We start from the raw sequence: 20,032 nt of genomic DNA, 5'->3' as shown, positions 1-20,032 counted from the left end.
CAGGTCGAGATCTGGAACATTGAGGGATGCTTAAAGAGAATTGGACACTTGTGTCAAGCGACTCCAGAATGACAGCCCTGACTTTCTGAATGGTTAGTGGCCAAAGGTCAAAGGTTGCGTGAATGTGAAGGGCAGTTTTGACATGCGCAAGCCGGACCTTTTTAAAGAGGGACAGCTCAGGAGACTGGGAGGCCCGGAGTCCAGACATTCAGGCTTGAAATCCAGTTCCTACTACTGGTCTGCTATGTAGCCTTGGGCAGTCACTTTCCCTCTCTCAGCCTCTGTTTTCCCTTCTGTATAATGGAGAGAATGAGACCTTCCTGGTAGGGGTTAAGAGGATTCCAGTAGACAAAGTATATCAAACATTTATCACAGTTTTTGGCACACAGAGATGCATTACAGCAGTGGGAGTGGAAAGATCTGACTTTGAATTCAGACCGACTTAGATTCCAGGCTCGGCTCTGCCTCCTATAAGTTTGGTGACCTGTGTACAGTGGTTTCAACCCTCTGAACCTTGAGTTTCTTCATCTGTAAAAATGGGGGTCCTTATTCCACCAGGGTGGACGTGAAGGTTCAGTGAGGCTGCCTGTGTGAAGGGCTCAACGCTGTTGCTGGCAGATAACACGTGACCACTACACAGTGGCTGTCATGATACCAAGGGTATTAGGACATTAATACAAGCATAAATCATAATAAACCCGTTGCTGTTGAGTCAATTCTGACTCATAGCGAACCTATAGGACAGAGTAGAACTGCCCCATGGGGTTTCCAGGGAGCGGCTAGTGGAGTCGAACAATTGACCTTTTGGTTAGCAGTCAAGCTCTTAACCGCTGCACCACCAGGACCCCATAAATCATAATAGTACATAGTATTATTGGAAGAAGCATGGACTTTGGATGTTGGACATCTAGGTCAAGGTTGTTTCCAATCTTTTACTTGTTAATTTAAAAAACGCTGCAACAAACATCCTTATTGCCAAATCTTTGTGCACATCTGTAGTGGATACAATGGGTGCCCACCCAAATCCCCTTTACTGCTTTGACTATTGGTTGCTAGTGGCTCACAGCTGCCCGTTCTCTGAAAATTGCCCTTGGCCCAATAGGAGCAGCCTCTCTGTCCCAGAAGATGGGGCAGCCCACAGCTGAATGACACAGTGGGGAGTAGGGCACACAAGGCCAGGGCCAGCCGCCTTTCCTTGCCAGTTGCCATGGAGTCGATTTTAACTCATGGCGACCCCATGTGTGTCAGAGAAGAACTGTGCTCCACAGGGTTTTCAATGGCGGATTTTTCAGACGTAGATCACCAGGGCCTTCTTCTGAGGCACTTCTAGATGGACTTGAACCACCAACCTTTTGGTTAACAGCTGAACCCATTAACTGTTTGTACCACCATGGAAAGGCCTGGCCATCTACTTCCAACAAATCAGCCACTGAAAACCCCTGGGAGCACAATTCTACTCTAACGCACGTGGGATCACCATGAGTCAGAGTCGACTTGACGGGCACTGGCCCCTTTCCTTAAGGACCGACTCTTCGGTACAATTCACTCTCCAGGGCTCTCTATGGGGTCAGGCAGAAGATGGGCTGCAGCTGAGGTCACAGCCTAGCTTGGCTCCTTCCCCTGCCCTATCCTGCTTCCCCCTCGCCCCTTGTGAGCTCACGTCCTCCATAAATCACATTCTAGGGAGCCTCGCCTAAGACCGCATCCGTAAATAATTTTCTTCAGGGCTGACTTGTAGTGAAGGATTAGCAGTTGCCTCCGAATTTTTCTTTTGTGCAGTGGGATTATGTCGTCTTAAAAGCAGTTCCTCAATATCTCAGTCCCTTGGAGCCTGTAGGTATCTAGTACCTGGTGTGTAAAGACCCTGGAGACTCAGAATTCCCCCCCTAAATCCCAGTATGATGGGAGGTGGAGGGGCAAGACAACCCTGAACCCTTAGCTCTCCTGGATCCTCAAACACTCAGCCCCCTCCTGATGCGATCGTGATGTTCCTCCCTGGAATATATCACTTCCCTGAAGGGAAAGTTGCTACCATTGCGAATGAGGAAGGAAAACATAAGAATGCTAACAAAGAAAAGGCAATATGGTGACCAAGGACGATCTTCTTCCCAGAGACCTGGATTGTTCACAAATACGCCAGGGTTGAGGAGAACTTTCTTTGAATTATCTAGTTCCTTGGCTATGGACAGACCAGCTCAAGAACAGAAAACGTGGCTTATCTTTCTGTCTCACAGTGTGACCTTGGACAAGGCTCTTGCCTTCTCTGGGCTTCAGCTTAGGAGCACTTCCTTCAGAAGGTGGTTCTCCCGGCCTAGATCTGACTACCCCTTTTCCCTATGGTTCTGCAGATGGAAGTGCGGTATTCCGAGGCTGCTTCCGCAGGCCTGACAACCTCTCCCTGGCCTTGCCTGTGACGGCCGCCATGCTGAACATGTCCGTGGACAAGTGCGTGGACTTCTGCACTGGGAAGGTGAGCACAGGATCCTGTGCACAGAAGCCGGGGTGGGGGTGGGGGGCCCTAACTCAGAGGGAGGGGCCGTGCTAGAGGAACCAGGATGCTTGGCTAGAGACGCAACGGCCTAGTCAGGATGAGGTTATGGCCTGCAATCTGTGAAGAGGGAGAGGGGGGCAGCTGTTGCATGTGGGTCCAAGAGTTTGAAGTTACACGAGTAGATTTCTCTCCCCCTGAGGAAGTAGGTTCTAATAGCAAGGGTTGGAGGTGTCATTTGAGCTGGACCTAGAAGCAAGAGTAGAAGATCACCGGGTATAAGAGGCAAGGACAATCCCACCTTGGGACAGAGTGAGTTCCCCGTCACTGGACATATTCATGTGGAGGCCAGACAGGGATGGCATCCAGAACTTTGGGCACTGGATAGCCGTTGGGCTAGATGGTTTATGGGTTCCTTCTCAGCCTGAGACCCTTGACGACCCAGAGTATGAACTCCTCAAGGGTAAGGGCTGGGCCTTGGATGTTTTTATGCCTCCTTCCTCCCAGTACCCAGCAGAGCTGGGCACTGAGCTGGCAGTCAGTGAGGTCCAAGGAGCTCCATCCTTCCCTCAAGATGAGCTGATTACACGGGTGTCCAGAGTAGACTCTCCCCTTCCTCCACCATGAGAAGGTGGTTGGGTACTTCATTCATTTAGCAAATATTTAATGAGAACCTACTAGGTGCCAGGCCTGTGCTTAGTTCTGGGGGTGCAAAGGCAATGCTATATGGTCTCTATCCTCAAGGACCCTGGCATTGGCTGGGGGCCGGCTTTGTGGCCTCTCCTGGGAGCTCAGAGCTCACCCCTCCTCCTGGATCCTGGCTCTGGGTCAGACACCCTGCTTGGCCATGTCTCTCACCTGAGCCTCCAAATCCACCAGGCACCTCTCAGGATGCACCACATGGAGGCTGCTGCTTCCTGAGGACCATGGGTCACACAGTTTACTTCTCACAAGTCTATGAGTTGGAAATTCCATTCCATTTCACAGATGAGAAAATCAAGGCTCAGACAGGGGAAGTCACTTGCCCAAGCTCACAGCACAAGCACGTGGCAGAGCTGGGATTGACATCTGGGACTGAGTCCAAATCCATGCTCTTAACTTCAGAGCTACCTGGAGACCCTACAGGAGTTTCTGGGTGGTGCAAACAGTTAATGCACTCAGCTGCTAACCAGAAGGTTGGAGGTTCGAGTCCACCCAGAGGCTCCTCTGAAAAAAGGCCTGAGGGGAAAATCAGTCATTGAAAACCCTATGGAGCACAGTTCTACTGTGACACACATGGGGTCATCATGAGTCAGAGTTGACTCAACAGCAGCTGGTTGGCTGTTGGAGACTCAGTAACGAGGTTTCCAAGAGCCACGCCAGGGGAGCCAGGCTGCTTCAAGTCGTCAGGCACTTCCAGGGTGCATGCTATGCTCCTAAGGGGCATCCTGGAAGGTCAGGAGTGGGGAGCTTGTGAAATTTAAGGAGGCTTGGCCATCCTTTGTTACAGCACTCTCTTCTGGGCAGGGATCCCCCCACAGTGTCCCCTCCAGGGGGACATTCCTCAGTCCCTGGGGGTCCTGGGAAGCGTACAGACCGGCCAGAGTTCCTCCTTGGCAGGGGGACAACCACACGTGGGGTCATGGACAAGCCAGTGTGACCTGGAAGGCCCCTGCCTGAAACCTCCGTCTTCCTGTTTTCTCTGATCTCCTTAGGGGCCAAAGGAGAGAGATGGAGGGCGGGGGTTAAGTGGACAGGGGATACAGAGCTGCTTGTGCGGAATCGACCTAAGGGCAACTGGTTTTTATAGTTAGGGGAGAGTAATGAAGAAGGAGATGGTTGGAATGCAAATCCTACTCCATGTTCACAGTCCAGGGTTGTCCAGGGATTTAGTGACCATCCCCCCCCCCGCCTCTCCCACTCTACCCCCAGGAGTACCCACTGGCGGCTCTCGCGGGCACTGCCTGCCACTGCGGCTTTCCCACCACGCGATTCCCCCTCCACGAGCGAGAGGACGAGCAGCTCTGTGCCCAGAAGTGCAGTGCCGAGGAGTTTGAGAGCTGTGGGACGCCCAGCTACTTCATCGTATACCAGACGCAGGTGCAAGGTAAGCCCAGCCTCCCCCGGCGGACCCCCAGGCCTCCCCTCCAGAGGGCCCTGGTCCGTCAGTCTCTTACAGCCCACCAGGAAAGAGAGAACCACGCAGGCCACAGGACAGGGCCAGTGAACTTGGCCAGGCTTTGAGACCAGGGGTGGGCAGCAGTGGAGGGGGACGGGTGGTGGGTCCGAGACCCTCATCTCTGTCCCTCCTCACTGAGGACCCCCTTGGTGGCTCTTTCTCTGTAGTGGAGGCAGTGAGCTTGAGCAGGAAGAGATTCTGGGCTGGGAGTGGGAGACCTGGGTCTCCCACTGACTCCACCATGGACCCACCGTGTGGTTCTGGGCAAGTCACCCTCCGTTTCTGGGCCTCAGTTTCTCCATCTGTAAAATGAAGCTGTATATTGTTGACCTCCAAGGGTACTTCCAGTTCTACGATTCTGTGACTCTATCTATAAAGTCTCCTTTGTCCCCTCTCACATGTTTTTCCCACGTATATCCTTCTTCCTTTGCTGTTGGAGCACTTGCCCATCATCTTCTCTTCCATTTCTTGGGGCTGCTAGATTGCACTGTTGATGATGATGATGATGGCAATAATGACAGTGATGACGATGATGATGATGGTGGCACCACTTTAGGTTTCTCAAGGACTTACTCTGTGCCAGACCCAGTGTTAAGTCTTTCACTTGCATTTCCTCATTGAATGCCCTCAGCTTTTCTATCAGGTGGGAGCAGTCATTGTCCCACTTTACAGGTAGGGAAATTGAGACTCAGAACAGTTGAGAGAGACTTGCCCAAGGCCACGGTGTTTATAAAATTTCTAGATGAAAACCTTTCTCCTAAGTAAGGCATCTTGGAGAGCAGTGACATTTGGGGAGGACTGGGGGGAGAGTCCCCTCCTGGGATGCTCAGCCCAAAGGAAGGCCCTGAAGGATTACCCCAAAATCTGAATATACCGATGACCTACTATGTAACAAAGCGGCTTTATGCCAAAGGGCGTTATGCCAAGCCCTCTACACACCTCAGCTCATTTAAGATGCGTAGTCCACAGCAAGCCTTTGACCAAGGCAGCATCATCCCCATTTTAAAGTTGAAAACACCGTGACTCAGAAGGGTTAAGGAACTGACCACAATTACACATCCAGGAAGGTGATTTGCTTCCAGTTCTTTGACACCAAAACCCCTGCTAGAAACCTCTGTCCACAGTGCAGAGACACCCTTTGAAGCCTAGAGAGCCAACAAAGCACCGTTAGTTTAGATCTCCTTATCTCCCGGCATCCAGGCCGCCGTGTATGGGTGGTTAGGTTGCACACTGGGAAAGCACAGCCTATGGAGAAAGTGGAGCCTGAATGCCAGCCTTTGCTCTGCCCACCACACCATGCACCTTGGATTGGCAGTGCACCCACCTGGAGGAGCGGTGGCTTTTTTTCTGATTTGCACAAAGATGCCATAAGAGCTAGTGGCAGCCCTACCGATTGCCCATCCCATTTGGCCTGATGGAGGGACCAGTCGTGGCCAACTGCAGCTGCTTCCGTGGTGGCTAAAGCCCCACTAAGAGCCCAGTGAGCAGAAGTGTGTTTAGCAAACGGGGCCCTTGTCTCTGCTTACACTTCCTTGAGGAAGGATCAGTATTTGTTAGCTTTGGGGATGTGCTGGTTTGTCTGTGCAGAACTGTGTTGCCTCAGGCTGCAGGGAGAGCCCTATACAGATTAATTATCCTGTGACTACAGACAGCTTTGATGTGGGCAGAGCAGACGCTCTGGGCCTTTTCAATGGCAGATGAAGAGTCCCTAATTGATGAGTTTGCTTGTTCCCAGTGTCCTGGCCCCAGGCCATTACAGATTTTCTATTTTTCCACATCGTACTTTCTGTCCCTGCGCACTGGGGAGATTGGGAGTCATTTGGTTCATCAGGCTGCCAAGAGTCTGATCCACCACGGCTGCCATTTATTGAATACTTACTGTGTGCACAGCCCTTTAGTAATTAATACTGATGGGAGCTGAATCATTACTGAGCACCTACTGTGTGCCAGGCATTGTCCAAGCCCTTTACTTGAATTAACTCACTTAACCCTCCCAACAGTCTGATGATATATTGTATAGTTACCGTTTTACAAATGAGGCAACTCGACACAGAGAGGTTGAGTAACTTGGCCAGAGTCACACAGCTAGGACGTGTCAGAGTTGGGATTCAAACCAGGCAGGCCTGAGACAGCACTCCTAACCACAGCATTCTGACATACACTGTACATACTTAACACTCATTATCCCATCTAATCCTGTAAAGTTTATTGCCCCCATTTTATAGGAAACTGAGGCTCAGGGAGGTGAAGAGCCCTACTCAAGGTCACACAGCTTGACCATGACAACCTAGGATCGAAATCCAGGCCTGTCTGACTCCAAAGCTGTATACAGTACTGCCTCCAGCATCTGCTTTGATTTATAGGGTTTAAGAATCAAATACACTTTCTTTTTAGTGCTCTAAAGAAAAGCCCGTTACCTGGGAGTTGGTCTCAGCCTTCCAGGCAGTGTTCGAGCGGAGAACTCTTGTCCTCAGGGAGATTTAAGGGGCCGGCTTCCTTCTCCCTCCCAACATTTTATGCAAAAATTCCAAACTTCCAGAAAAGCTGAAGGAATTGAACAGTGAACACCCATATATTCGCTTCCTAGATTTTTACATTTGTGAACATTTTGCTACAGTTGCTTAATCATGCATCTCTCCTTTTCTCCATCCATCAGTCCATCTTATTTTTTTATGCATTTCCAGGTAAATTGCAGGCATCTGTATGCTTCATCCATAAACACTGCAGTGTGCACGCCATTAGCTAGAATTCAACACTTGCTTATGACTTTTGAAAGTAAAATTTACATAGAGCGAGATGCACAAATTTTAAGTATATAATTCAGTGACAACTGGGCAGTCCCCATCTTTCACAACATAAAACATAACCATCACTCCAAATCAGACTCCTTTTTGCACTGTGTTCCCATGAAAACCATTCCCAGACACCTAATTGGCTTCAACACAGACACTCTCTGGTTTATTTTCCTTCTAAGGCTACTCTTCTCTGAACAAACAGATTAAGTATGGCGGGAGAGGAGACCTGGGCCTCTGGCGAGTAGCAGCAATACTAAGAGCTACGATCCCTTGGCACTTACAGCGTTTGAGTCCTGTGCAGTCTCTCATTCCATCCTCTTAACAACCTCAGGCAAGGTCCCTGTGTGACGCAGTTTGCGCTGAGCTACTAACCTAAAGATTGGTGGTTCAAACCCACCCAGCAGCACTTCAGAAGAAAGGCCTGGAAGTCTGCTTCTGTAAAGATTACGGTGAAGAAAACCCAATGGAGCAGTTCTACTCTGTAACACATAGGGTTTCCACGAGTCAGAATCAACTTGACAGCAATGGGTTTGTTTTTTTGGTTTGGAACAACCTCAGGAGGTGGTTGCTGTTATCAGTCCCTTTGTACAGGAGAGAGAACCGGGGCTCGGGTGAATTTTTTTTTTTTAATAATATGCCTAATTTTATAGATTCATTTATTAGCCTAATTTCTTCTAACACTTTTTGTGCTTTAGGTAGAAGTTCACATAGAAAATTAATTTTCCAGTCAATGATTCTTACACAAATTGTTCCATGACATTGCTTGCAGTCCCCGCAATGTGTCAGCACTCTCCCCGTTTCCTCTCTGGGTTCTGGTTTCCCTGCCCCTCCTGTCTTCTCATCTTTGGTTTTGGGCAAATGTTGCCCTTTCGGTTTCTCCTTTCTAAGGAGAACGTTCTTCACAGGTGTTATTGTTTATTTTATAGCCCTGTCTATTATTTGGTGAAAAGTGGTCTCCAGGAGTGTCTATAGTTTCAAGTTAGAAGGTTGTCTTAGGACAGTAGTCTCAGGGGTTCCTCTAGTGTCTTTCAGACCTGTAAGTCTGTTCTTTTTTTATTTTTTTTTTTTTAATTTAAATTTGTTCTACATTTTTTACCGATTCTAACCAGGACCTTCTATTGTGATGACAGTCAGAGTGGTCAGCCGTGGTAGCCGGGCACCATCTAGTTCTTCTGGTCTCAGGTTAGAGGAGTCTGTGGTTCATGTGGGTTATCATTCTTGTGGACTAATTGCTTCCCTGAGTCTTCGGTTTTCTTCGTTCTTTGCTCCAAGTGGGAAGAGACCACTTCTTAGATAGCTTCTCGCAAGCTTTTAAGACCCCAGATGCTACTCACCAGGCTAGAATGTAGAACATTATCAGATGAATTATTTTTTGAGGTCATCCAGCGAGTAAGTGGCAGAATTAAAATTTGAATCTAAGGCATCAAAGTCCATGCAGTTAACCCCCAAGCTGGGAGGCTGTGTTACAGCAAAAGCCTTTCTCCTCCTCCCAGCCACCAACACCTGCTCCAGGTTGGAACAGGACACACGTGTGCTCTGCCCCTCCTCCTCACCTCTCCAGGACTGCTCCTACCTGAATCTGAAGCTCTGGGCCAGGGCCTGACTACCTAGGATGGACTCTTGAGCAGAATGATTGGTGTGGACTGTGTCGTGTGCTATGAAGCCCTTAGCAAACGTAAGGGGCCATTATCACTTTTACTGCTTGACCTTTCGCTTGGCTTTGATTGGGCTGATCTCATGCCCAGCCAAGTTCTAACCCTTGTTGGTCACTGGCTTCTCCCAAATCTGTCACGCATATGGCGTCTGGAATTTTGTCCTAGAAAATAACCAGAGGTCTTGGTTTAACTGACACTGCAAAAGCAGCTGTCCTGTAGGAGTTACTGCTCGGGTCGCCTTATAATGTGTCTTCCAGACTGGAGCACTTTTGATACTGAAAGGGGGAACTATTAAAAGTACATCAGTACACGGAGACTGGATGCACCCCCAAAACTATTGCCCTGAGATCATCTTTAAACCTTAAACCAAAAATATCCCCTAAAGTCTTCTTGAAACCAAACAATAGTTAGCTTAACTAGGAAAGAATATCTGCCTTGAGCATTGTGCTCATTTAAGATCTACCTATATGGGATCACATTGACAACAGCAACTTGAAAATTTAGACAGGAACCTTAGGGGCAGGGAGTTTATGTGAATGGGGGATGAACGACTCAGAAAAGGAGGGTGAGAACAGTCGTACAACTCGAAGAAGGTAATCAATGTCACTGAATCGTACGTGTAGAAATTGCTGCATTGGTGTATGTTCTGCTGTGTATATTCTCAACAACAACAACAAAATAAAATATATTTTAAAAAATTTACATCAGGCTGACAAGGGTTGTCCCAGGTGAACCAGGATGTCTGGGGCAGAGAGTAGGATGAGAAGAGGAAAGGGCTGAGTTCCAAAATTAGGGGTTGTCTGAGAGTCAGGAGGCTAGAGAGGAGGCTTTGTGGGAGTGGACCAAGAGGTCAGAGGAGAACCATGTCTCCAAAACTGTGGACCAAGGGGTCAGAGGTGAACTGTGTCCCCAAAACCATGGACCAAAGACTCAGAGGCGAACTGTATCCCCAAAACCATGGACCAAGAGGTCAGAGGAGAACCATGTCCCCAAAACCACGGAGGAAGGAATTCTAAGCAGGGTGGAGTGATTGGTGGTATCAGATGCTGCTGGGCAGTCAGGTCATCTGGATTTAACACTTGTGGGGGGAGCTGTCACTGTGACCTTAGCAAGGATGGTTCCATGCAGTGAGCGGGGAGGAAGGCAGGGTAGCAGGTTGAGGATCAAGTGGGAGAGAGGACCTGGAGCTGGAGAATGTGGAGGACTCTACCAGAAGTGTGGCTGGGAACCAGTGAAGGAGACATGGTGGTCACTGGAGGGGAATTTTTTTTTTTTTGAATGATGAAGCTATTTGTTCCTGTGTGAATGTTCACGTGATTGAGCCAGCTGAGAGGGAGAAGATCCAGGGGGAATAGGTGGAGCTAGGTGGTTGGGGAGAAGGGAGGGGTGGGATCCAGACCCCTGAGCAGGGCACAGGGATGTGGGGGAAAGGAGGAGAGGACTGGGGTGATGTAGAGGAGCCTGTGAGCTCAGGGACCAGGAAGAGCTGGTGGCGGGCTGGGGGAAGGAGGGCTGCCTGCCTTGCCTCTCATGGTAAATGAGACTTGCGGTCACCTGCCCAGCGTGCAGAGGGCAGGACAGGGACTGGGAGCCTCCAGACCTGGGATCCGAGATTCTCTCCTCTTCATTTTCCATTTCGGAGCACCCTATGCTGGGCCTTCCCTCAGCTTCCTGCTTGGAACAGCTGTATGGGCCAGGAGAAATTAGCAGTGTACCTTCTTAGCTCCAGTAAGGGTTGCAGTGGGGGTGCTGAGGTATGTATTTTCCCCTCACTCTGACGGTAGTGGCATCCTGAGATCTCTGTGAAGACAGAGAATCAAGAATACTAGAACCCATTTTATGGATGAGGAAATCTAGGGCTAGAGAAAAAAATAATAACTACTTCTTTGGAGCATTTCAGTATGTTAACATGTTACATGCATTATTTTAAAGTAGATATTATTATCATCCACTCATCTATTTATCTATTCATCCATCCAGCCATCCCTCCAATTACCCACCCATACATACAATCACCCATCCATCCACCACCCACCCACCCATATAATCACCCACCATCTACCACCCACCCAACCGTACATATAATCACCTATCCATTCATTCATCCATCCACTTCCCACCCACCCAGCTACCCATCCATCTATCCATCCATCCATCTATCCAAGAAACATTTACTGAGTGCCTACTATGTGCCACATATTATGGAAAGTTCTGGGGAATCAGCAAAGAGCCATAGGGCAAGGTTTCTGACTGAACAACTGACTACACAAATAATTATTTGAATTAAAATTACAATAACCAGTATGGAGGAGATGGACATGGTGCAGTAATGAGAGGGGACCTTACCCAGCCTAGGGAGTCAGAGAAGGAAGGAAGGACCAATCCATCTGAGAGCTGAACAGTGAGAAGCCATCTACCAGGCAAAGGCAGGTTGGAGGCAATGATGGTGGGGGAGCAGCCTGTGTGAAGGTGCTGAGACTAGAAGAAACAGATCACAGAGAAGGATGTGAAGGGAGGCCAGGGTGGTTAGCAGGTCTGGGTGGGAGGGGATAGTGGTGGGATGGGCCAAGAAGCATGCAAGGGTCAGGCCTCACAGGGCTTGGAGGCCAAGCTAAGAACCTTGGGCATGATCCTTTGTAGATGGGAGCCATTGAAGATTTTCAGTTGGAGGAAAGGGTGGAGGTGATATGACCAGGCACGCTGTGCCAGAGGGAAAACTGAGGCTGGAGAGAAGGCCTCATTCTACCTGACCTTCACTGAACACCTATTAGGGATTCCAATTCAGTGGTAGAATTTGCACCTTCCATGCAGGAGACCTGGGTTTGATTCCTGGCCAGTGAACCTCATGCACAGCCACCACCCATCTGTCAGTGGACGCTTGCGTATTGTATGATGCTGAACAGGTTTCAGTGGAACTTCCAGACTAAGATGGACTAGGAGGAAAGGCCTGGTGATCTACTTCTGAAAATCAGTCAGTGAAAACCCTCTGGATCCCAAGGTTCCAATCCACAACTGATAATGGGGATGGCACAGGACAGGGCAGCATTTCATTCCCTTGTGTGTGGGGTCACCATGAGTTGGGGACTAACTCCACAGCAGCTAATAACAACAGCCATGTGCTAAGCACTGTGCTTACCACTTTTCAGACACTATCTCATTTAACCCTCACATTAACTCTGAGAGGGAGGAACGATTGACCCATTTTACAGATAGGTAAACTGAGGCCCAGAGGAGGTTTTATCGTGTGCCTGGGTCATACAGCAGGGAAGTGGTAGGCTGGACCAGCTCCATCTGACCCCATCCGTGCCCCGCCCTTTGCAGACAACCGCTGCATGGACAGAAGGTTCCTCCCAGCCAAGTCGAAGCAGCTTATCGCGCTGGCCAGCTTCCCGGGAGCCGGCAACACCTGGGCTCGCCACCTCATCGAGCTGGCCACCGGTTTCTACACTGGCAGCTACTACTTCGATGGTTCCCTCTACAACAAAGGTGAAAGGGTGGACAGGGGAGAGCCGGGGGAGAGGGGAGAGCAGGGACCAGTGGCTGCCTGGCCCCGGGAAGGTCCCTGTGGGGAGGGCACGGGGAATACCCCTTCCTGAGCACCTACTACGTGCCACACAGCTTGCCCAGGCACATTTATTGAGACCTACTATGTGCTTGAAGCCCTGGTGGTGCAGCGATTAAGAGCTTGGCTGCTAACAAAAAGAGCAGCAGTTCGAATCCACCTTAGAAACCCTGTAGGGCAGTTCTACTCTGTCCTGTAGGGTCGCTATGAGTCGAAATTGTCATGATGGCAACGGGTTTGGTTTTCAGTTACTATGTTTTTGAGAGCTTTTTTCTGCCCGCATCCCACAAACATTTCTTCAGCATCGTGTCCTGGGCACCTCACCTGCATCCGTCAGCACTGGACACGTATCAAGCACCTACCGTGTACCTGGCACCTCCCTTCCATTAAGGTCACCACAAACATTCCTTGAGCACCTACTGTGTGCCAGGTACTTCACCACAGGTGTTTTCTGTGAGCAACTATTATACACAAGGCTGGGTACAATAGCTGCATTCAGCTCAGGACACTTATTTAGTACCTACTATCCATCGGGTGTCTTGTCTACATTTACGACAGTGATACTTGTTGATAGAAGCATGCAAAACCCTCAGCATGGAGCCTTGTATGTATTAGGGGCTCAACAAATGATAGCTTAAACAAAAATCAGAAATTAATAAATATATAAAAAACTGGAATTCCAAGGCAGTCACTCTGGCTCCAACCCCCCTTGCCTATTAATATTCACTGAGTACCTACTACTTGTCAGGTGTCTTATCTACATTTAAGACAATGATACTTGTTGTCCTGGGTGCTTTATTTTCTATTCCGTTCACAGATGTTTAGTGAGCACCACTATGTTCTGGATGCACTTCCTAAGTTTGGATTCCCAACAAGCATTTATGCAGCACTGACTGTGTGCCAGGCCCCTTGCCACAGCTGTTCTCTTGGCCACCTACTATGTGCCAAAAGTTGTGCCAGGCACTGTGTTCTTACTTAACCCCCACAGTAGCCCTGGGAGGTGGGATGGTGATGCTGTTTCCCAGATGTGAGGCTTGGCAAGAGAAAGGAACTTGCCCCAAGTCACACAGATTTTTTTTTTAAATGGGCTGATCGGGGATTGCACCCTAGTGTTGCCAAGTTTCAAAGCCCACCCCCTTTTCACTCCATCATACAGGCAAGAAATCCCTGAGGTTTCTTATTTGGAAACTGGAAATCATGGGTGCGAAGCCTGCCCTAGGCATGGCAGGGAGTATCAGGGAAGCCACTGGAAGGGGCTCTGCCTGTGAGGGGCTTTGAATCTACATGAGGATCAGCCTTGGCCATGGATCTTCTCTCTGCAAACCAGCCGAGGCTGTGTGATCTTGGGCAAGTTACTATACCTCTCTGAGCCTGTTCATCGTGCACAATTAAGAGATAACAGTATGTGCATCGTGATGTTGCTGTAAAGGTTAATGAGTTGAAACATGTAACATGCTTAGCACATAGTAAGTGTGCGATAAACATAGGCTATGAGTATTATGGAGCCCTGGTGGCAGCATAGTAGTTAAGTAATATGGCCACTAACAAAAAGGTCAGCAGTTCAAATCCACTAGTCACTCCTTGGAAACCCTATGGGGCAATTCTACTCTGTCCTATAGGGTCGCAATGAGTTGGAATCAACTAGATGGCAGTGGGTTTGTTTTTTGTTTTGTATGAGTACTGTGGCCTGAGTGCCAGGTGCTGGCGGGGCACAGGTTGGTGTTGACAGAGAGCCATCCCTGAACCCCAGCTCCAGGAGAGGCACGGGGCATGTCTCTGTGAGTGGGAAGCAGGAGGGAGGCAGAGACCGGGAGAAAAGGGAAGAAGGATGAAGACGAGTTAAAGGTTGGAGTTGGCAAGAGGATAGGCGCCAGGGTGACTGCCTCGGAATCCCAGCTTTTTATATATTTATTAACTTTTAATTTTGGTTTAAGCTACCATTTGTTGAGCACCTATTATGCTGAAGATTTTGCATGCTTATATGAGGATTTAAACTCAGGCCTGTCAGCAGTGCCTATACTCTGAACCACTTAGCTGCCCTGCCTTTATGGGAGTTGCTAGGAGGAGCTGAGACACATCCTGGAATCTCTCTCCTTGTCCTGGGGCAGAGACTAGAGGAAGCAGGCTTGGAAAGCGTCCCACCCTGCTGGCCTGCATTCCTAAGCCTACTGGCTGTTGCAACAACCCTACTCATGGAACTCCAGAACTAGAAGGGTCTTTCAGGATCATTTAGTTCAGGGATCCATGTGTCAGTTCCAATCAATTCCTGCCTAGGATGGTGTGTTAAGAAAGATTCTGGGATTCTGTTCTCCCTCAGAAACAAAGTGCCTTAATCTAGTCATGATGCCTGTTGACAGTGTAGAAGGGGGAACAGTGACCTACATGCTAGCTATTTTCCATCTCTAATCTAACCTGACCTCCTAATTTCCATGAAAGGGAAACAATCTCAAGATGGGATCAGGAAATCTAATTTTAAGTCTGAACACCGTTACTTATCAGCTGGGGGACTTTGGGCAAGATTCTTCATGTCTCTGAGCCTCAATTTTCTCATCTATAAAACATGGGATGTTAATACTGAACTCACAGAGATCTGGAAAAACTATAAGAAGATAATATGTGTGGGATAATATGTGTTGAGGCTGTGGTATAAAATATGCATTATTTTTTAGATGACATCCAACCAGGACACTAAGCTATTTGATCAAAGTTGCGGGGGGGGCAGTTGGTCTCTGACTACACATTAGAATCCCCCAGGCAGCTTTTAAAGCTACATCCTAGACCAATTACATTAGAATCTCAGGAGTGGGGCCTGAGCATCAGCATTTTTTAAAGTTCCCAAGGTGAGGGGAACATGGCACTTTAGACAGAAGCACCATGCCATCCCTCTACAGCAAAGACCCGAAAAACTAAGTAAAACAGAGACAAACGTCAATCCTGGAACCCTAAGTGTCAAATGAAGAGATAAAGAACTCAAACAAGCACCGAATGGTATAAGAAACTGACAGAGAACAGAGAGAGAGGAGAGTTATGAGTGGATCCGTATCAGCTAACACAGTACGGATCCACCATCTTGGACTCCTGCCGGAAATCAGCAGACAGGGAATATGGAAAAGCAGATTCACTGAGCTCCCAGCAGGAGACAGAGCACCCAGTAACCAGCAGGACACACTTTCCCACCCCCCACTCTGCCTCCCCCTGCTCGACCTTTGCCGCTTCCCAGCTGGCCGGTCTGTTGCTTCCTGGCAGGCAGATTCCCAGCTTCCCGGAGAGCTGAGCTGCAACTCCCCAGTGGGCCGTGACAGAGGCACAGGAGGTACCAGTTCCGTGCTGCACGAGTTCACCCCCGCACACACTGGCCAGCTTCTTCAGTGCCATTTCTTTGTTGCTGGTATTGCTTTTATTTGGCCTCTTTTGGTTTCTTCCCTGCCTCTCACCTCCTCCCCCTCCTTTCTCTGGAACACCTGTCTCTGTGTGTCATCTTTGCTTCTTCTTGACAGGCTGTGAAGCACTGCTCAGCTGAGAAACTGCTTCCCCGGTCCGTTTCCCAGTCCGTGCAGCCATGTGGGCTTTTTGGTTTTTTTTTTTTTTGTCTTTTGTCTTTTTTTTCCCCTTTTCTTTTGTTCATTTGTATTCTCTTTCTTTTTACCTTTTATTTTTCTTCATTTTTCGGTTTCTCATCTCTTTCTACTTACCTTGTTTTACTGTCTTCTGAATACCTGGTGCTGTGTATCATCTCCACCCCTTATAGCCGGACTATACTGGGTGGCCTGGGAGCCACTCCCAGGTCTGTGCAGCTGTGCGAGTGGGATCCTTGGGAACATTTTTTTTTAATTTTTAATTTTTTAATTTTTTTTCAGTTATAATTTTTTTATTTTATTGTACTTTAAGTGAAAGTTTACAATTTAAGTTAGTCTCTCATACAAAAATTTATACATATATTTTTATGTGACCCGAATTGCTCTCCCTATACTGTGACAGCACACTTCTCCTTTCCACCCCTGATTTGCCATGTCCATTCAACCAGCTCCTGACCCTCTCTGCCTTCTCATCTCCCCTCCGTACAAGAGCTGCCCATTTAGTCTCATGTATCTACCTGAGCTAAGAAGCACACTCTTCACGAGTATCATTTTATGTCCCATAGTCCAGTCTAACCTTTATCTGAAGAGTTGGCCTCAGAAATGGTTTTAGTTCTGGGGTGACAGAGAGTCAGGGGCCATGCTTTCTAGGGTTCCTTCAGTCTCAGTCAGACCATTAAGTCTGGTCTTTTTACTAGAATTTGAGTTCTGCACCCCACTTTTATCCTGCTCCAACAGGGACTCTGTTGCATTCCCTGTCAGGATGGTCATTGGTGGTAGCTGGGCACCATCTAGTACTTCTGGTCTCAGGCTGATGCAGTCTCTGGTTTATGTGGCCCTTTAATTTTTTTTCATTAATTTATTTTTTTTTTTCCTTTTTGTTTTTCTCTGTTTCTCAGTTTCTTGTCTCTCCACTCCAATGGCAAGCTCCCTCAGCATTGTTTTTGCTCCTGTTTCTCTCCTCTCTCACTTCTTTTCCATACTCAACCTAGCTCCACACATCACAACCTCTCCCTCTCCCTACCTCATGCTTATCTGCACCATGTGCTGAACATTGCACTGCTGAGCAGCACAAGCATGACTTAATGGAACCTGCCCTGCGCTGACCACTGGCTCATCTTGTTGGCCCAAGTACGTGCCACAAACAACGCATCTCAGCCCTTCCCCTTCAGCTGGTTGTGCCCTGCTACACCATAGCTGAGAGACTGGCCCTGCCCATAGGACAAGGAGGTGAAAAATATCATGTCCACAGACAAGCAAACAACAAAGGATCCACAGCCCACCTGCTCAGACATAACCAAATAAAACAAAAGAGCAGGACAAGACAAACAAATCTACAATCAATAAATGAAGAAAATAACTACTGAATGTCCCAAAGACAGCAGACAATACCAAAACATATAAAAAAACAGGACAAGATGGTTCCAGTAGGCATCCAAAATAAAATACCAGATGACCTTCCAGTAGAAGAAAAGGCACTAGAACTACCCGATAGGGAATTCAAGTCTCTAATATTCAGAGCTAACCAAGAGATGAAGTGAAAAGCAGACAGAAATGAGAGAAAAATAGACAAATTCATGGAAAAGGCAGACAAATTTGTGGAAAATACAGACAAAAAAATGGAAGAATTCAGGAAAATAATACAGGAAGAAAATGCCAAAATAAATTCACAACTAGTAATCATACAAAAATAACAATTATAAATCCAAAAGATAAACAACAAGATTTCAGAAATGGACAGTGTCATAGAAGGGCTGAGGAACAGGTTTGAAACAATGGAAGATAGGATTAGCGGAATTGAAGACAAACACTTGGATACACCTTTGTTTGAGGAAAAATCAGAAAAAAAGAAGAAAGAAAAATGAAGTAACCCTGACAATTATGTGGGATACAAGTAAAAGCAAAAATTTTTGAGTGATCAGAGTTCCAGAACAGGGGGAGAAAACAGAAAACGCAGAGAGGATCACTGAAGAATTGCTGACAGAAAACTTTTCTAATATCATGAAAGCTGAAAAACTGACCATCCAGGAAGCTGAACGAATCCTATATAGGATAGACGCCAAAAGAAAATCACCGAGGCATATCATAATCACACTCGCTAAAACCAAAGACAAAGAAAGAATCCTGAGAGCAGCTCAAGAAAAACGAAAAGTCACGTTCAAAGCAGAAACAATAAGATGAAGCTCTGATTACTTGGCAGAAACCATACAGGCAAGAAAGCAATGGGATGACATATATAAAACCTTGAAAGAAAAAAATTGCCAACCAAGAGTAATATATCCTGCAAAACTGTCATTCAGATATGATGGTGAAATTAGGACATTTCCAGATAAACAGAAATTAAAGGAATATGTAAAAACCAAACCAAATTTATAAGAATTATTAAAGGGAGTCCTTCAGTTTGAGAAGAAACAACATCAGACGACAGCCTGAATGTAAGACACAGGATTGCACCAGCCAGATACCAACCAAGGAAATGAACTCTCAAGGACAATTCAAAACCAGAAGATTTACAACAGAGAACCAGACAGTTTAATGTGTAAATGACAACAATGTCAGAACAATAAAAGAGGGAATAAACGGTGTAGATATAGAACCTTCTAATGGAGAGGAAGGCAAGGCAATACAAGTAATAATAGAATGGTTCAAACTTAGGAAGATAAGGGTAAGTTTCAAGGTAACCACAAAGAAAGTTAACAAACCTACTCATCAAAATAAAGAAGAAAAACATAAAGTCTTAGTAAACACAAAATCTACAAAAATGAAAGAAACAAAAAAAAAATCCACAAACAGAAGGAATTCACAGGAGAGTAAGAGGAACAAAGAAATCCTCAGCACCACATAAAAAAGCACTAGAACATGACAATAAACTCTCACCTATCAATAATTACACTGAATGTAAATGGCCTAAATGCACCCATAAAGAGAAAGAGAATGACGGAATGGATTAAAAAACAGGATCCATCAATATGCTGTCTACAAGAGACACACCTTAGAAACAAAGACATAAATTTATTAAACATCAGAGGATGGAAAAAATATATCAAGAAAACAGCCACCAAAAAAGAGCAGGAGTGGCAATGCTAATCTCAGATAAAATAGACTTTAAAACAAAATCCACCATAAAAGACAAAGAAGGGCACTACATCATGATTAAAGGGATGATCCAGCATGAAGACATAACCATAACAAATATCTACACACCCGATGACAGGGCTCCAAAATAGGTAAAACAAACTTTAACAGCACTGAAAAGAGAAATTGACAGTTCCACTATAATAGGAGGAGACATCAACACACCACTCTCGGTAAAGGACAGAATGTCTAGAAAGAAACTCAGCAAAGATACAGAAGATCTAAAGGCCACAAATCAGCCAACTTGAACTCATAGACATATATAGAACACTCCAACCAACAGCTGCAAAGTACGCATTCTTTTCCAACGCATATGGAACGTTCTCCAGAATAGACCACATATTAGGCCACAAAGCAGCCCTCAACAAAATCCAAAACATTGAGATAATACAAAGTATCTTCTCTGATCACAATGCCATCAAAGTAGAAATTAACAACAGGAAGAGCAAGGAAAAAAATTAATTACATGGAAACGAAATAACACCCTGCTTAAGAACCGCTGGGTAATAGAAAAAATCAAAGATGGAATCAGCTTGTCCAAGGCAAGGTCATGGAAGCTCCATGGACAAATCCAAACTCCCTTAGGGACTGAATTGCTGGGCTGAGGGCTGTGGGGACCATGGTCTCAGGGAACATCTAGCTCAATTGGCGTAACATAGTTTAT

At 47.0% G+C, this 20,032-nt stretch overlaps 1 protein-coding gene across 3 annotated transcripts in view; it reads left to right on the top strand.

Moving 5' to 3' along the window:
* WSCD2 (WSC domain containing 2) overlaps window positions 1-20,032 on the top strand; it is a 135,839-nt gene that overhangs the window by 99,214 nt on the left and 16,593 nt on the right. For all 3 annotated transcript variants that reach the window (XM_004379000.2, XM_023733740.1, XM_023733741.1), the window contains 3 exons: window positions 2,349-2,470; window positions 4,400-4,574; window positions 12,418-12,582. In XM_004379000.2, the coding sequence (XP_004379057.1) occupies window positions 2,349-2,470; window positions 4,400-4,574; window positions 12,418-12,582 (462 nt within the window). The remainder of the gene's footprint in view (window positions 1-2,348; window positions 2,471-4,399; window positions 4,575-12,417; window positions 12,583-20,032) is intronic.

The sequence above is a fragment of the Trichechus manatus genome, unplaced genomic scaffold (assembly GCF_000243295.1).
Source record: "Trichechus manatus latirostris isolate Lorelei unplaced genomic scaffold, TriManLat1.0 scaffold00061, whole genome shotgun sequence".
In the NCBI taxonomy this organism is placed as follows: domain Eukaryota; kingdom Metazoa; phylum Chordata; class Mammalia; order Sirenia; family Trichechidae; genus Trichechus; species Trichechus manatus.
This window is presented reverse-complemented; position numbering and strand designations above follow the sequence as displayed.